The following is a 14,413-nucleotide window of genomic DNA, read 5'->3' as shown; positions in this document are numbered from 1 at the left end:
AGAAGAACATGTTTGTCATGCACCGGAAGCTGGGTTTGAACCCAGCACCACATTGTTTTGTGAGCATTGCCCAGGTGTAAACTTGAGGGAAACCCCTGAGTACCTCGGGTGTGGTCCTAGTGAAACCCTACTAGCAGCATCACATTACTGGCCTGACACTGAACTGAAACTTTCAGTAACAGAATACTACGGGGAGTGGCTCTCCACCCACTCTCCAAGAACAATTTGGAAATCTCAGAATAAAATAAAAACTTCAGATCCAAGGAGATGATTACTCAAATGTCTGACATGCCTTGCACGAGGGGGCCCCAAGTTCAATCCTCCCAAGGCTGCAAAAAAAAAAAAGATTATTTAGGCACCAGAGATATAATAAAGCAAATAAGGTGCTGGCCTTGAATGTGGCAGACCTAAACTCTAGACGAACTAACCCATATGATCCCACAATTACTTCCAGGAGTGATGTTTGAGTGCAGAGTCAGAAATAATCCTTAAACACCATTCTGTATGTTCCTTCCACCAAAAAATAATTTTATTTATCTTGAATGTCTTATTAGTCTTTACAATAGGGTCAACTGGTCCTTTTCTTTTTTTTTTCCTTTTAAATTTTTATTTGTGAGACACCATGAGGTACAGTTTTAGACTTACAAATTTTTGTGCTTGGGTTTCAATTATACAATGATCAAATACCCATCCCTCCACCAGTGCCCATTTCCCACCACCACAGATCCCAGTATCCCTCCCTCCCCCATCCTACCCATCCCACCCTGCCTCTGTGGCACGGCATTCCCTTTTGTTATCTCTCTCCTTTTGGGGCCGAGATTAGTACCAGGAATTTTGTTCCTTTTCTTTATAGACAATAAATATGTATAAAAAACTCAAGCAAAAACTTTTGTGCATTCTGGTTGAATTAAAGCACTTTGGATATTTTTAGCCTATAACTTAAAATATTCCTAGTTACATTATCTATTAGGTAAAGGTAAGGTAAAGGCCCTCCCGTTGATCGTCGATTTGCTCGAGCGGGCCCAGTAACGTCTCCATTGGAGACTTTGTTGTTACTGTGTTTGGCATATCGAATACTCTCGGTAGCTTGCCGGGCTCTCCGAGAGGGGCGGAGGAATCGAACTCAGGTCGGCCACGTTGGCCGCTTGTAAGGCGAACGCCCTACCACTGTGCTATCGCTCCAGCCCTTTATCTGTCTTTATCCATTATCTATTAAATCTTGGATATTTGAACACACAAATCTTAAGCATGTTAAGATTATTATTACATTGTAGCTGGTAGTATGAAAATTAGAAATGTGTAAAAATGGGTCCTTTTTAAACATTTTTATTCAAGTACCAGAATTTATAGAGTTTATGATGCCATTCGTCATATCATTCATGCATATATCATATCAGTTCGACACCAAACTCCAGAATTCCTGCTTTATTCTACAGTGTTGCCAAAACACCTCCCACGTCCCCTGCATGTAATCTGTTTTACAGAGAAAATCATCGGTTTTCATGACTTTGACCATTTATTTTTTTTAACTTTCCTATGCTTGTTTTATGCCTCACCCAGAAGAGATTCCTTTTAGTTTACTTTTTTTTTTAAATTGTGGAAGTAGTGACACCTATTAATAGTGTGAATTTTGTGAAATACCACAATATTGTAAATCAAAAAGAAGTAAATCAAGTATTTTTTTTCAAAAATCACATCCTTTTTTAGAGGTTCATAAACATTAAAAACGAATATTGCAAATATTTCTATGTGAATAGCACTGCACTGTAACACTGTCGTCCTGTTGTTCATCTATTTGCTCGAGCAGGCACCAGTAACGTCTCCATTGTGAGACTTGTTGTTACTGTTTTTGGAATATCGGATATGACATGGGGAGTTTGCCAGGCTCTACTGTGTGAATAGGATACTCTTGGTAGCTTGCCGCGCTCTCCAAGAGTGACAAAAGAATTGAGCCCGTGTCGGCCATGAGCAAGGCAAACACCCTTCCTGCTGTGCTATCACTCTAGCCCCGTCTATGTGAACACATGTTAAAATTTACCTGAAGCAGATAATCCTACAAATATAAAATTTAGTAAGAATGAAAAGAATTAAGAAAATTTTAGGAGTCAGGGTGATAGTACAGTGTATAAGATGCTTGCCTTGCATATGTCTAAGCCAAATTTGATCCCTGGTACCCCATATTGTCCCCTGAGCCCTGCCAGGAGTGATCCCCAACCACAGAGCCAAGAGTGAGCTCTGAACATCACTGAGTATGCCCTTAAAAGCCTGCAAATATTTGAAAGAATAAAATTAGAATAGGCCTACAGAAATATAATAGCATGTTTTATCCAAGGAAAGGAATATATTTTTATACTAGGAAATACTATAGATTCTGTTTAAGTGTATTCACTAAACAATAAAAGAATGTATTCAAAATCTATGGATGAAATTTTTAAAAACCCTGATCAAACACATAAGTGAGGAGATAATTTGCTATTGAAAATTTATAACATCAAGTTAGGAATAAATATACCTTCCTTAACCTAGTAAAAGGCCATCATTAGCTCCATGAGTGAGCACCATTCTCAATACCACTTGCTGGGGAGTTTGTCTTGTCCTTAATGAAGCTCCTTTAATGCTTCTCGCAAAACTGGTTTTAAAGCCATGAATTTCCCCAACTGTTGCCTGTTCTTGGAATTCTCTGTCTTTCCTTCATATTCGGAGAGCCTGGCAAGCTACCGAGAGTATTCAATATGCCAAACACAGTAACAAGAAATCTCACAATGGAGACGTTACTGGGCCCGCTCGAGAAAATAGATGAATAACGAGAGGACAGTGTTTTTGTTTTTGTTTCCTTCATATATGAATGATAATCTAGCTAGATAGAGTATTCCTGGCGAGGTGTTCATTTCATTGAGTTTTTGCACTGTATCTCTCCATTCTCATTCAGCTTATAGCATCTCGTTTGCGAGATCTGCTCTGAACTTTTCTGTTTGTTTGCTTGTTTGTATAAAAGTTCCTGTTTTTTGATATTCCATCGCTGTCTTTGGTTTATAACATTTTGAGCACCATGTGTCTTGAAGTTTTTCTATTTATGTCTGCCTTTGCTGGGACCCTTTGTGTCCTGTATTGAGTTACCTGTATTCCCTCAATTCTGGGAAATTCTTATCTGTGTTTTTTAAAACTATAGATTCTTCATCAAATTCAGCTATTGTTCCTCAAGTGCTCAAATGATTCATTCATTAGTTGTTCCTTTTGAATTTATCCCATGGTGTGATGTTCATTTTTTTTAGACTGTTTTTCATCAGTTTTTTTTTTTTTTGTAGAGATTTCCTCTATCTCATCTTGGAGCTCCTTTATCCTAATGAATTTTCTGGCTCCTACTAAACATGTAAATATAAATAAAGCTATAATAACTTTTGCTATATTTACAGTTTCACTTAAGTCACACTGTGTTATAATAAGTAGATTATATGTATGAGTGTCTAGATAGAAAACATCAAATCATTGCTAAATTTCATGATATTTTTTCAGTACTGAGCTTAACATGGCTTCATTCTAAGACAATTGACGTATATAATATATTAAGAAGTATCTCCATGAAAATGCAGATTTTAAGCCAGGATGGTAAAGTAAAGTAGTAGAAAAAGTATCTTTATAACAGAGGAAAGTCAGCAAAGAGAGTAGATCTGGCACAAGTCAGATATACTTGTCATATATGTGTGGGGATATCATTCGGTGATGAGGTGGAAAGACAACTTCCAGAGAAGATCACTTTTATGCTTGGGTGATATCACCCACCATCCACCAGTGTCATCATGATTTCACATTTGACTCAGCTCTTTCTGATATAATAGGTAACTTCTCCAAGTATATATTACATCAATTTTATGTCAGAATTTGTTATATCCCCTATATTATCTCCATTCCTCTAATGTTTGAAAAGAGATTTTCTAATTGTAGAAAAGCAATCACATACCACCCTGAACGCGCCCGATCTCGTCTGATTAGAAAAGGCTTTTTTCACACATACATGTATAAATCTCTGCCAAATTAGAAACACCGTTCTCTGAGGGATTAAAGGGGAGTTACCAAGGTTTCCATGGTTCTAAGAATTGCACAGATTGGGAAACAACCTCCAGCCCTGTGCATATACCAAGGCCAGCCCTGTTCCTTTCAACTTTCATCAGTGTCAGTTGGGACTTCCAATGACTCACTGGAGAGCCATTGACAAGCTAATTATTTGATCTTGAGGAAAGAGAATAGCCCGGCAAGCTACCGAGAGTATCTCGCCCGCACGGCAGAGCCTGGCAAGCTACCCGTGATGTATTCAATATGCCAAACACAGTAACAAGAAGTCTCATGATGGAGACGTTACTGGGCCTGCTCGAGCAAATTGATGAACAACAGGAGGATCGTGACCGTGACCGAGGAAACAGAAATGAGTCTAGATACACAGACTATTCTGGAAAGAGCACCAAGGATGTTTATGAGAGGTTCACTCATATTAATACAATGGGCTGTATACATTAAGAGTATTGAGATGACATCAGACACTTACTTTTTCAAGGGCAATGCTACCTGCTTTCACAAAGCTACCAGTTTCTGCATGGAAGAAAGAAGCAGAGTGCCACTCACATTTTTTAGTAAATTGTGCACAGTGACAATTTTTAGTAACTTGTCCTCCTCTCTTCTCATCTCATCCTTCTCTAGCATCATCTGCCTTTAAGTTTTCTCTATTTGCACTATGCCAATTCCAGAAATTGAGTTTTCATCCTCCAAAGCATTGTTGACCTCTTTTGTCAGTTTTTTTCTTTCACTTGTGTTCCTATCTTAATTGACTTACAGCATTTTTATTCTTTCAAATTATTTTAATGGAGTAGAGGGAACCAAGACAAACAAATGTTAGATTTTCCATTTTTAAACTGGGTATTCGTTTCAGGGATCTTCTTTCTTTTTTTTCCTTTCTTTTTTTTTCTTTTTGGGTCACACGTGGCGATGCACAGGGATTACTCCTGGCTCTGCACTCAGGAATGACTCCTGGCGGTGCTCAGGGGACCATGTGGGATGCTGGGAATCGAACCTGGGTCGGCTGTGTGCAAGGCAAAAGTACTCGCTCTACTATATAGCTCCAGCCCCAGGGATCTTAGTTCTATGCTCAGACTTTAATCTGGAATTCCAATGCGATATACTTTGTTTTTGCTTCCTTTCCGTCCAATAAAAACTTGATTTTTGATCAATTTATTTTTCTCTCTTCTCTACCTTCAGTTTATTCTACAGAACTTTTAAAAATACTCCACTTAAAAAGTGCCATTTTTAAAAATGTCTTTAAAAAATACTATTCTTCATCATATATTAAAATTTAATGTATTCACATCTTTTGTAGAACTTCAGCTATTGAAATGTCAAAACTATTTGTAATTGGCTGGATTTCTAAAATGGTCTTCCAGTGAGGTGCTGCCCTAAATCCAGGAACTAAATAATTATACCGAACTCTTGATAGGGTATGACTTCTAGGTGTGTTATGTGGCACGATTGACGTTCAGATATGAGTGAATACTCCAGAGTATCAAGGTGGGCCTAACCTAACACACGACTCCTCTAAGAGGACCACTGTTTCCTGATCCAGGAGAAGAAAATATGAGAGGGCAGAGATATTCAGTATGAGAAGGGCTTGAAATATTACTTCCTTTAAAATGGGAGAAAGTGAAAGAAAAGCCTATGCCCGTGGACTCTAATAAGAGTACAGCGTAAACCTTGGCAGGTGGTCAGGATGAAAGCAGAAACCTCAATTCCACAGTCACTAGGAAATTAAATTTATTGGCAATGAGGATGAGTTTGGAAATGGATTCTCCCACAAAAGGAAGAACCTAGTCAAACTATTTTCACTTTGGATCCACAACCTATAATTTTATGTGGTATAAGTCACTAACTTTGTGCCAACTTTTTTTATGCGGTAGTAGAAAATGAGTATGTGATATCACAGAGCTCTTTGTTCATGGCATTTTTACGAACTTTGAACTCTGAGAATGGTAAGAGCTGGGGTAAGCATGACATCATGGGAGGTAGTGGAGTATCTACTCATAACGTTAGTAGCTTTTTCTTTCTTGTAATTTGGGACACATCTGGATGTCCTCAGGGACTGTACTCTGTCCTCACGAATCACTCCTGGCAGTTTTGGAGGGGACCTTATGTGGTATAAGGGGATCAAATTGGGGTCAGTAGTGTGAGTGTTTCAAATATCATAAAATTACTCTGGCACCAGGGGCTGGAGCAATAGCACAGCGGTAGGGCGTTTGCAATAGCACAGCAGTAGGGCATTTGCCTTGTACACGACCGAACTGGCTGACCCAGGTTCAATTCCTCCGCCCCTCTCGGAGAGCCTGGCAAGCTACTGAGAGTATCTCGCCCGCCCGGCAGAGCCTGGCAAGCTCCCCGTGACATATTCGATATGCCAAACACAGTAAGAATAAGTTTCATGATGGAGATGTTACTGGGCCTGCTCGAGCAAATCGATGAATACGGGAGGACAGTGCTACAGTGCTACTCTGGCACCAGTAATGTTTAAAATTTAAAGTTTTTCCAGTATAAAAAGCACTCCAAGAAGTGGACTTGGAGAGGAAAGAAAATTAGGAGATTTTATGGAGGAGATCAATTTATTGGCATTTAGTATCACTCATTGTCTTGTGAAAAATCCTGTTCCTGCTTTGTAGGAAAGAGCTCTTTGGAATATGCAAGGGGAAGTCCTTTCTATCAACACAGGAGGATGTGCTTCCCCAGACAAGCAGAACGTTCATCTTGGAAGAGATTTCTGTGTTGATTTCTATACTTGCTCTTTTCACCCTTATGGCCAAACTAGAACTTTGCCATTTTGAATGTATCTATAACATTTCTTCTTTACACTACAATACAAATTCACTACTTTGTTGGGCTAGGTGAAGGCAGAGTTGTCACAATAGTATTTTTGTGAGGAAATGAGATATTTTTGCAAAAAAGATATTTCTATTTGAACCCAAAGTTATTCCTTTAATACTAGTTTTGTTTTAGCTTTCAGTGCTCAACCTTTTATTAAAAGACAAAACAAAACCACATGAAAGTCTTATTAAAGGCTACACAAAGTAGACCTCTAGAATTTTTTGAAATGCATGCTTATTATTAAAACTGTCATTTATTTCTCATTTCCATTTTCTCAATGATTCAATGATCATTATTCTTTATACACATGACCCCAGACCACAACATATTTGATTTTATATGAATATTTCATATCTTCTGATATTTTCTTTATAAACAGGACACTAATTATAATCTATGTTTCTTCATTTACAGTTTCTCACCCGTAAGTGTGTGTATTTGTAAAATGGAATTATATAACCCAAAGTCAAATAACAAAATTTATTTGTATAGATAGATGGTGAAGTTGTAGGTAAATATAATAAAGACTTATGAAAGCTTGCATTTTAAAGTTTTCCCCAAACATTGGGCTGGAGCGATAGCACAGCGGGTAGGGCGTTCGCCTTACAAGCGCCCAACATGGCCGACCCGAGTTCGATTCCTCCGCCCCTCTCGGAGAGCCCGGCAAGCTACCGAGAGTATTCGATATGCCAGACACAGTAACAACAAAGTCTCCAATGGAGACGTTACTGGGCCCGCTCGAGCAAATCGATGATCAACGGGAGGGCCCCAAACACTAACTGAACAGCTCTTATGTGCTAAGTATTACACAGGTCAGATAAAAATTTCGAGCTTTAAAAATGAATGATCAGACAAAAATTTATTCAGCTATCTAATTATAATATACTAAATCTCAGTACTCTCTATATGCTAAGTATTCTATATTCTCATATGATAAATAAATATAATGCAGAATTCTGTTTAATTTATCTTAAATCTGCTTAGCCAGTAATCTCACTTTAAAATACTCAAGTGTCTATTGACCTTTACAATACTTAGTAGAAACCTATAATTTCAACTTTCTATTATATTCCCAAGTGTACTGAAATGCAGTGTCATATACAATAACTTATGGTTAAATAGTAGTTGCAGATAGTGAAGTCTATTCTATTCACAACTCTGTAGCACTGTAGCACTGCCCTCCCATTGTTCATCTATTTGTTCGAGCGGGCACCAGTAATGTCTCACAACAAATTGTGAGACTTGTTGTTACTATTTTTGGCATATCGAATATGACATGGGGAGCTTGCCAGGCTTTGCCGTGTGGGCGAGATATTTTCGATATCTTGCCGGGCTCTCCAAGAGGTGCAGAGGAATCAAACTTGGGTCAGCCTAGTGCAAGGCAAACGCCTTACCTGCTATCTATCGCTCCAGCCCTTCACAACTCTATTGGTCTAATATTTTCCTGTAGCCAATATCTAATGTTAAATTTCTTTGATCACAAAGACTTTGAGTGATTGATTTTTTTATGATAATACTAGAGTGCTGCAGTACCACAAAATAAATTATAAATTAAAATATTTTATGTAGGCTTGCTCTCCAACCCCGTGTTTTCTCTTGAATGCATATCTTGCTTGCTTGTGTCTGTCTCTTAACTTGCTTGCTTGCTCTTTCGAGCTCATGTTCTCTCTCGAAAAATATACCTTTCCTTTTCCCACCAAATATTTCTATTTAAATTTCATTCAATAAGACTATCATATATATTTAAGATCTAATACACATATATTTAATTGTGTATCCAGCATTTCACTTGGCCGAGATTAATATATACATGCCAAATTTATTACTAAAGGCAATGTTACATGATTTGCCAACTAAAAATATTTGCGATTATGGGTTTGATTGATATACAGATGGAAGGGCGTTTGCTTTGCACACTGCCAACCTATGTTCCCTTATGGTCTCCTATACCCCATATGTTCCACTGAGCATTGCCAGGAGGACATCTGAGTGCAAAACCAGGAATAATCCCTGAGCCCAGTCAGGTATATCCCCAAAACAGGAAAAAAAATTAAAACACTTGGGATTTTGCCACTGAACTGACAGTTTAAAGCTGTGCTTTGTTTATCCTATGCCTTCACGGACTCCTGAATCGCAAAATTCTATCTGTATGATAATGAGTAATTCCAAAGAATCGCAAAAGTTGCATAATCTTCAAAGCATAGCATTAAACACACGGATTAAGTAATGTTCTAGAACATGAATTTGGCCAGGCCAAAAGTGGTGGTGGCTTTTCAGAGGCATTTAGTGACCTGAAAGCAAAGGCGGATGGTAGGTACTGATTAGGAATGGTGGTAGTGTTTGGAACCACATACTCTTGTGCCGATCATAAGATATTCCTTCCTTCTTAGAAAGTGGCAGTTACTAATGTCACCTGGTTAGGCTTAGTAGGGAGCATAAGGACCATAAAATGGAAGTAAATGTTCGCTTTGGCAGCACATATACTAAAATTAGAACGATACAGAGAAGATTAGCATGGCCCCTGCACAAGGATGACACGCAAATTCGTGAAGCTTTCCATATTTTAAAAAAAATGTAAGTAAGGTCATATGTGTCTACTCTAAAGCTAAGCAGAAAAGTAATTCTTTCCTAGAAAACCACATAGAAGTTTATTCCTGAGGGACAGAGATCATGTTTTATTTATTTGGCTTATCTCACTGTACCTTGAATAATGTTTTTACATAGTAGGAGTGGTAACATGTTTGATAAACTGGATTGTCAGGAGAAGTGACTTGCTTCTTCCAGGGCATAAAATCTCATGGACTCCTCTGACATTGACTTGTCTTTGTGGCACATATAGATTCTTCCTTATCTAGACTATTTAAAATAGGTGATTGGAAACTGGATACCCGGAAACATTTCATCAAAAAGTTCAACAGGAACTTGATTTAGTAGCTCTGAGGAGATTAATGCTTAAGAGGGAGTAAGAAAGTACCTCTAATCTCCCCAACACTCACCTCCTCTGCCCCAGGTCTTGCCCAGAGCCAGCTTTCACCAATAGACTTTGTTTTCTGTATTTGCCAAGAAAATAGAAATAATTCCCTTCTCTATAGGGGAGGTATTTTGAACGTGGCCCATTGAAAAACAAGAGTTAGAATGAATCGTAGTGACCTCTCAATTGGAAATTTTCTGTATTTTCCTGATCTTGTTCTTTTAACCCTCATTTGAGCATTTAGGGTGGGGGTTGGAGAGGAATTCTTTCACAGACCTGACTGGTTATTGGAAACTGTAAAATCGTGGTTAAAACCGGGAAGATTAGAGGGAACTTTCCTCCCCCATTTTTTAAAGTTTGGCTGTAGGTCCTTCTGCCCGCAGGCCACAGTCACATTAGAGGTTGAAAATTGGATAACGACAGCACAATGACAAATCCAGGTTGCTTGCAATAAGTTGCTAATCCCTTTGCTTTAATATCGGAGCAGCGTATAATGATGTTTGGACATCACTCCAGTTTACTGACGACCCCACTGGGGCCAGCAATAGAACCTTACAACTGTCTAACAAGGCGTCAGGTGACTCCCGTCGTCACAGCAACGGACACTGGAATCTAATCTTCCCTCCATCCCTTCTAGCACCCAATAACGCCTAGATTATATAAGTGGCCCATCATTGCTGGTAACTTGAATCAATTAACGTTAATTCGCACAATGCTATGATGTATTGTGATCACTTTCATTTCAGGGAAGGGGGAGAAATTGCTATAAGTCACCTAAAATGAGGTTGTCTGTGGTGCTGAGGTATTAATTGGGTGTCCATATTAAATGCAAAAGGAGCCCCATCGTGAAAGGAAAGTGGATGAGTGACTCTCTTGGCTGCTATTGACCTATCAGAAGAAGACAGTGCCCTTTTCCTTTGCTTTTATCTATTACAGTTTTCCCTATTGCGTGTCAAGTTGATGTATTATAAAAAATTCATTTGGTGACCTTTCACCCCCTCAGCAGATTAAACAATTTCACTTCGATGGCATCATTAACAGGACCCTGCATTTAATGATGATTTCTCTAAAAGGCCACGGAGATTCGATTTTAAGCTAACAGATTTATTGCACTATTATAACATATCGTAAAAAACTGTACCACCTACGGTCAGGTTTTAGGATAGAAACTGCTTAAGAGTTTATGTGGCGCTTAAAGTGGTATTACCTTGGGATATGCTGTAGCAGAAGTCTCTGACCTCCAGTGAGATGCTGTTTACATTTAATAAGAGGTTTTTGCTCACAATAAACTTTAAAGTGTGTCAGGGAAGGGCTTTCGAGTGGGTGTTTAAGCGGGTGGCTCTCGTCCCTTCATCACTAGATAGCTATGTGCTTATGTCAGTAGCTTTGATGGCGCCTGGATTTTTCAGACCCACGCTGCTGCATCTGGTTCTGCACCAGAAAGCACTTAAGTGCTTTTCCTTCGGTGGGAGAGACTAGGAACTGGTGATAATGCTAGACTTTTCTAACGAATGGGAACCTGGCAGGGATAGAATTCATAGCATGAATTTAAAAAATCTTAGTTTAACTCTTTTTTTTAAAAAAAAGGGTTTCAACCACTGGGACTGAGCAAATGAATGAATGATGGTAGATAATGCTCATGTCTTCTGAATTGCCCATGAAGGATTTTAGAGAGAGCCCAGAACCTTAGTTGGTAATGATCAGAGACAGTTCTAGAATTACCTGTCCCACTCTGTCCCCATTTCCTAGGATTCTCAGGGGAGAGGGGCATGGCCTTCTGCAGAAAACTTCTGGATTGTGATCCACTGTAATTTCTCTCCCACTATTTCCATTATTTAAGACTAATTATGACCTTGCTTGACACGTCTGTTCCATATTAATAAATATTTTATTCTCTCCTCTCACAAAACTGTTTAAGGTAATTTTAGAGATTAATTTATAAGCATTAATTTATAAGCATTCGATAGAGGACAGGGCAAGCTACTTTTTACTGTTTTTCAATCAAAGCCTTGTTTGAGATGACCAAGGCTACTTTAGATAGAAACTGTCAAGGAATGTTCTCTATTGGGTAATACATTATATGTGATGTTGAGATAGCTTTATTTATTTATTTTATTTTTTTGTTGTTTGGGGGCCATACCTGGATGTGCTTAGAATGTATTAATGGATCTGCACACAGGTATAACTTCCGATATGCTCAGGGGAATATATGCTGTGCTTGGAATGGAACTTAATACAAGGGAATTGCCCTGACCACTTGTGCTGTCTCTCTGGCCCTGATAAATCTTTATTCAATTGTTAAATTATGTTGAAAGCCTATGATATAAAATAGAATAGACTTAATGCGGAAATATATGTGTAATTACACAATGTTTAATAATAAGACTTCCTTGGCGACCAAAAAATTTCCAAAATCTGGTTAAATGACATTTGGGAGTTATATAATTTACCAAGCCATGTCATTGTATACTTATTCTGTTATAGGTGACATCAGTAATTTACGTACTTGTGATAATCGAAAAAAAATATATAGCTCATTTGTGCACTCTTATATTTATTTATTTTTTAGTGAATCACTGTGAGGTACAGTTACATACTCCTTGGCCATACACTTGCTATTTGTACAAGCTTTGTCATGCAACTGAAAACTTTCTAGACTTTAATGTTGTTTATATGTTGGTAAGAGTTCCATTAAATTTAATTTTTATCATGACATCATGATTTACAAAGTGATTCATCGTTGAGTTTTAGACATACAATGGTCCAACACCAATCACATTATTCATGTCAACTTCCCTCCACCAACGTTCCCAGGTTCTCTCTCACCATACCCACCCCTCTCTGCCCTCATAGTCTGCCTTGACAAGCACATTTTTAAGTTTGGTTATGATAGTTTGGATTTCCTGCTTTCAGTGTTTTGGGGTCTTGATTTAGATACATACATCTCTACATCACCAAGGTCCCTAACCTTTGCCCCTATTATATCACATCTGCATCTTCTTACTCCCCCCACTGAGTTTCTTCCTTTCCCTGTTCTCATCTTCAAGATACAGTGGGCTCATATGTGGAAATCTTAGGATATTACATGATGCACAATAAATGTTTGATATTATTAATTTTAAATATTTCTAACCCTAAAGGTAAAGGTAAAGGTAAAGGCCCTCCCGTTGATCGTCGATTTGCTAGAGCGGGCCCAGTAACGTCTCCATTGGAGACTTTGTTGTTACTGTGTCTGGCATATCCAATACTCTCGGTAGCTTTATTAAATTAAAGGGAATTTGTTTACCCTACCTCCTATTTTGAACCAAGTACAAGCCCACAAAGTATATCAGTATGGAACTGTATGACCTAGTTGAAAGATTTAATGAGGTAGTTTCAGAACACGCTTGCAGGCATTTTGTCAGTCTTTTTCAGAGGTGTTATCTATGAATAGCCATAGTTGGGGTTGTTGCACAATAAAAATTGGAAAACGCTACACACAGGGAATTTCTTGAGAAATCTGGCTTCCTAGCCTATCTATAGCTTAGCATATAGATTACATATCTAAATCTAAGTAACCTAAATATTTGGGTCTCATAAATTCCCTTTCTGATTCTTTTTAGACTATTCTTAATAAACCATAGTAAAAATCTTAGTTCAGAGACTGAAGAAGCGAATTTGGCAAAGAAGGTTTTCTTGCACATGACTGATCTAGGTTCACTTCATGGCCCTGCATATTGGTCCTCTGATGCCCACCAGCAGTGATCCCTGAGCTCGGAGCAAGGAGTAAGCCCTGAGGCAGCACTGGCTGTAACACCAAAATATAAAGCAAATAAAAATTTTATTTTATAATCTGTGCTTCTCTACTTGTACACATGTCCAGTCCATCCTTTACTACGTTAGCCATATTTCATGCAAATATATATAAACAAATAATCATTCTATGTTCCTATTAGTAGTACAAGGTATTAATATTTCTGAAACTAATAACAGAAGAAGGTAATTTCACTGGTAAATTATTAGTGTTTAAGGGAGCAACTGAAGTGATATTTGTAATCTTACATGTGCATTCTATTTTCTTTCACATGTTCCAGAAACGTAAACAGTTTTCACACTGAGAACTTGATATATGTCCGGCCTTATACTCTTTTAATCCTAACCCAACCTTCAGATGGAGAAGTTGGAAAAGAACTCCCAGTACAACCACAGCTTATTTTTCTGGACAAGGAGGTAACTTATTCATAGATAGTAGCGTCTTTTTCGTGCAGATAGCATGCAGTGTTCATGCCTAATTTAGATTTCATCACCATGATACTCATCCACAGAATGATGGATGAGTACGTGTGATGTTTGCTTCACATGGAACTCGTTACTACCCATTTCTTTCACTTTACGACTTGATTTCCTTCTGCTTTCTATAATTGTATAGGATATGATAAAGGATGAAGACATAATTTTGATCAATTTTCTCCCCAAGAAAATTCTTGAAATAGGTCTCTCATATCTTCTATAAAATCTCACATCTCCAAAGATATATATATTCATAAGAGAAAAAAATTTATTGAATCA

The 14,413-nt window shown here is 38.0% G+C and overlaps 1 protein-coding gene and 1 non-coding gene across 2 annotated transcripts in view; both read left to right on the top strand.

The window, feature by feature from the left end:
- The window catches only part of PKHD1 (PKHD1 ciliary IPT domain containing fibrocystin/polyductin), a 579,380-nt gene that overhangs the window by 519,244 nt on the left and 45,723 nt on the right, over nt 1-14,413 (top strand). Inside the window, exon 61 of the mRNA XM_056130637.1 lies at nt 13,939-14,074. Within this exon, the coding sequence (XP_055986612.1) occupies nt 13,939-14,074 (136 nt within the window). The remainder of the gene's footprint in view (nt 1-13,938; nt 14,075-14,413) is intronic.
- LOC130038846 (U6 spliceosomal RNA) lies at nt 9,356-9,460 on the top strand. Its single transcript, XR_008794799.1, has one exon. It is a non-coding gene; the product is annotated as a U6 spliceosomal RNA (small nuclear RNA).

Source organism: Sorex fumeus, unplaced genomic scaffold (assembly GCF_029834395.1).
Source record: "Sorex fumeus unplaced genomic scaffold, SorFum_2.1 ptg000080l, whole genome shotgun sequence".
Classification (NCBI taxonomy): Eukaryota; Metazoa; Chordata; class Mammalia; order Eulipotyphla; family Soricidae; genus Sorex; species Sorex fumeus.
The sequence above is the reverse complement of the archived record's forward strand: the minus strand, read 5'-3'. Positions and strand labels throughout refer to the sequence as shown.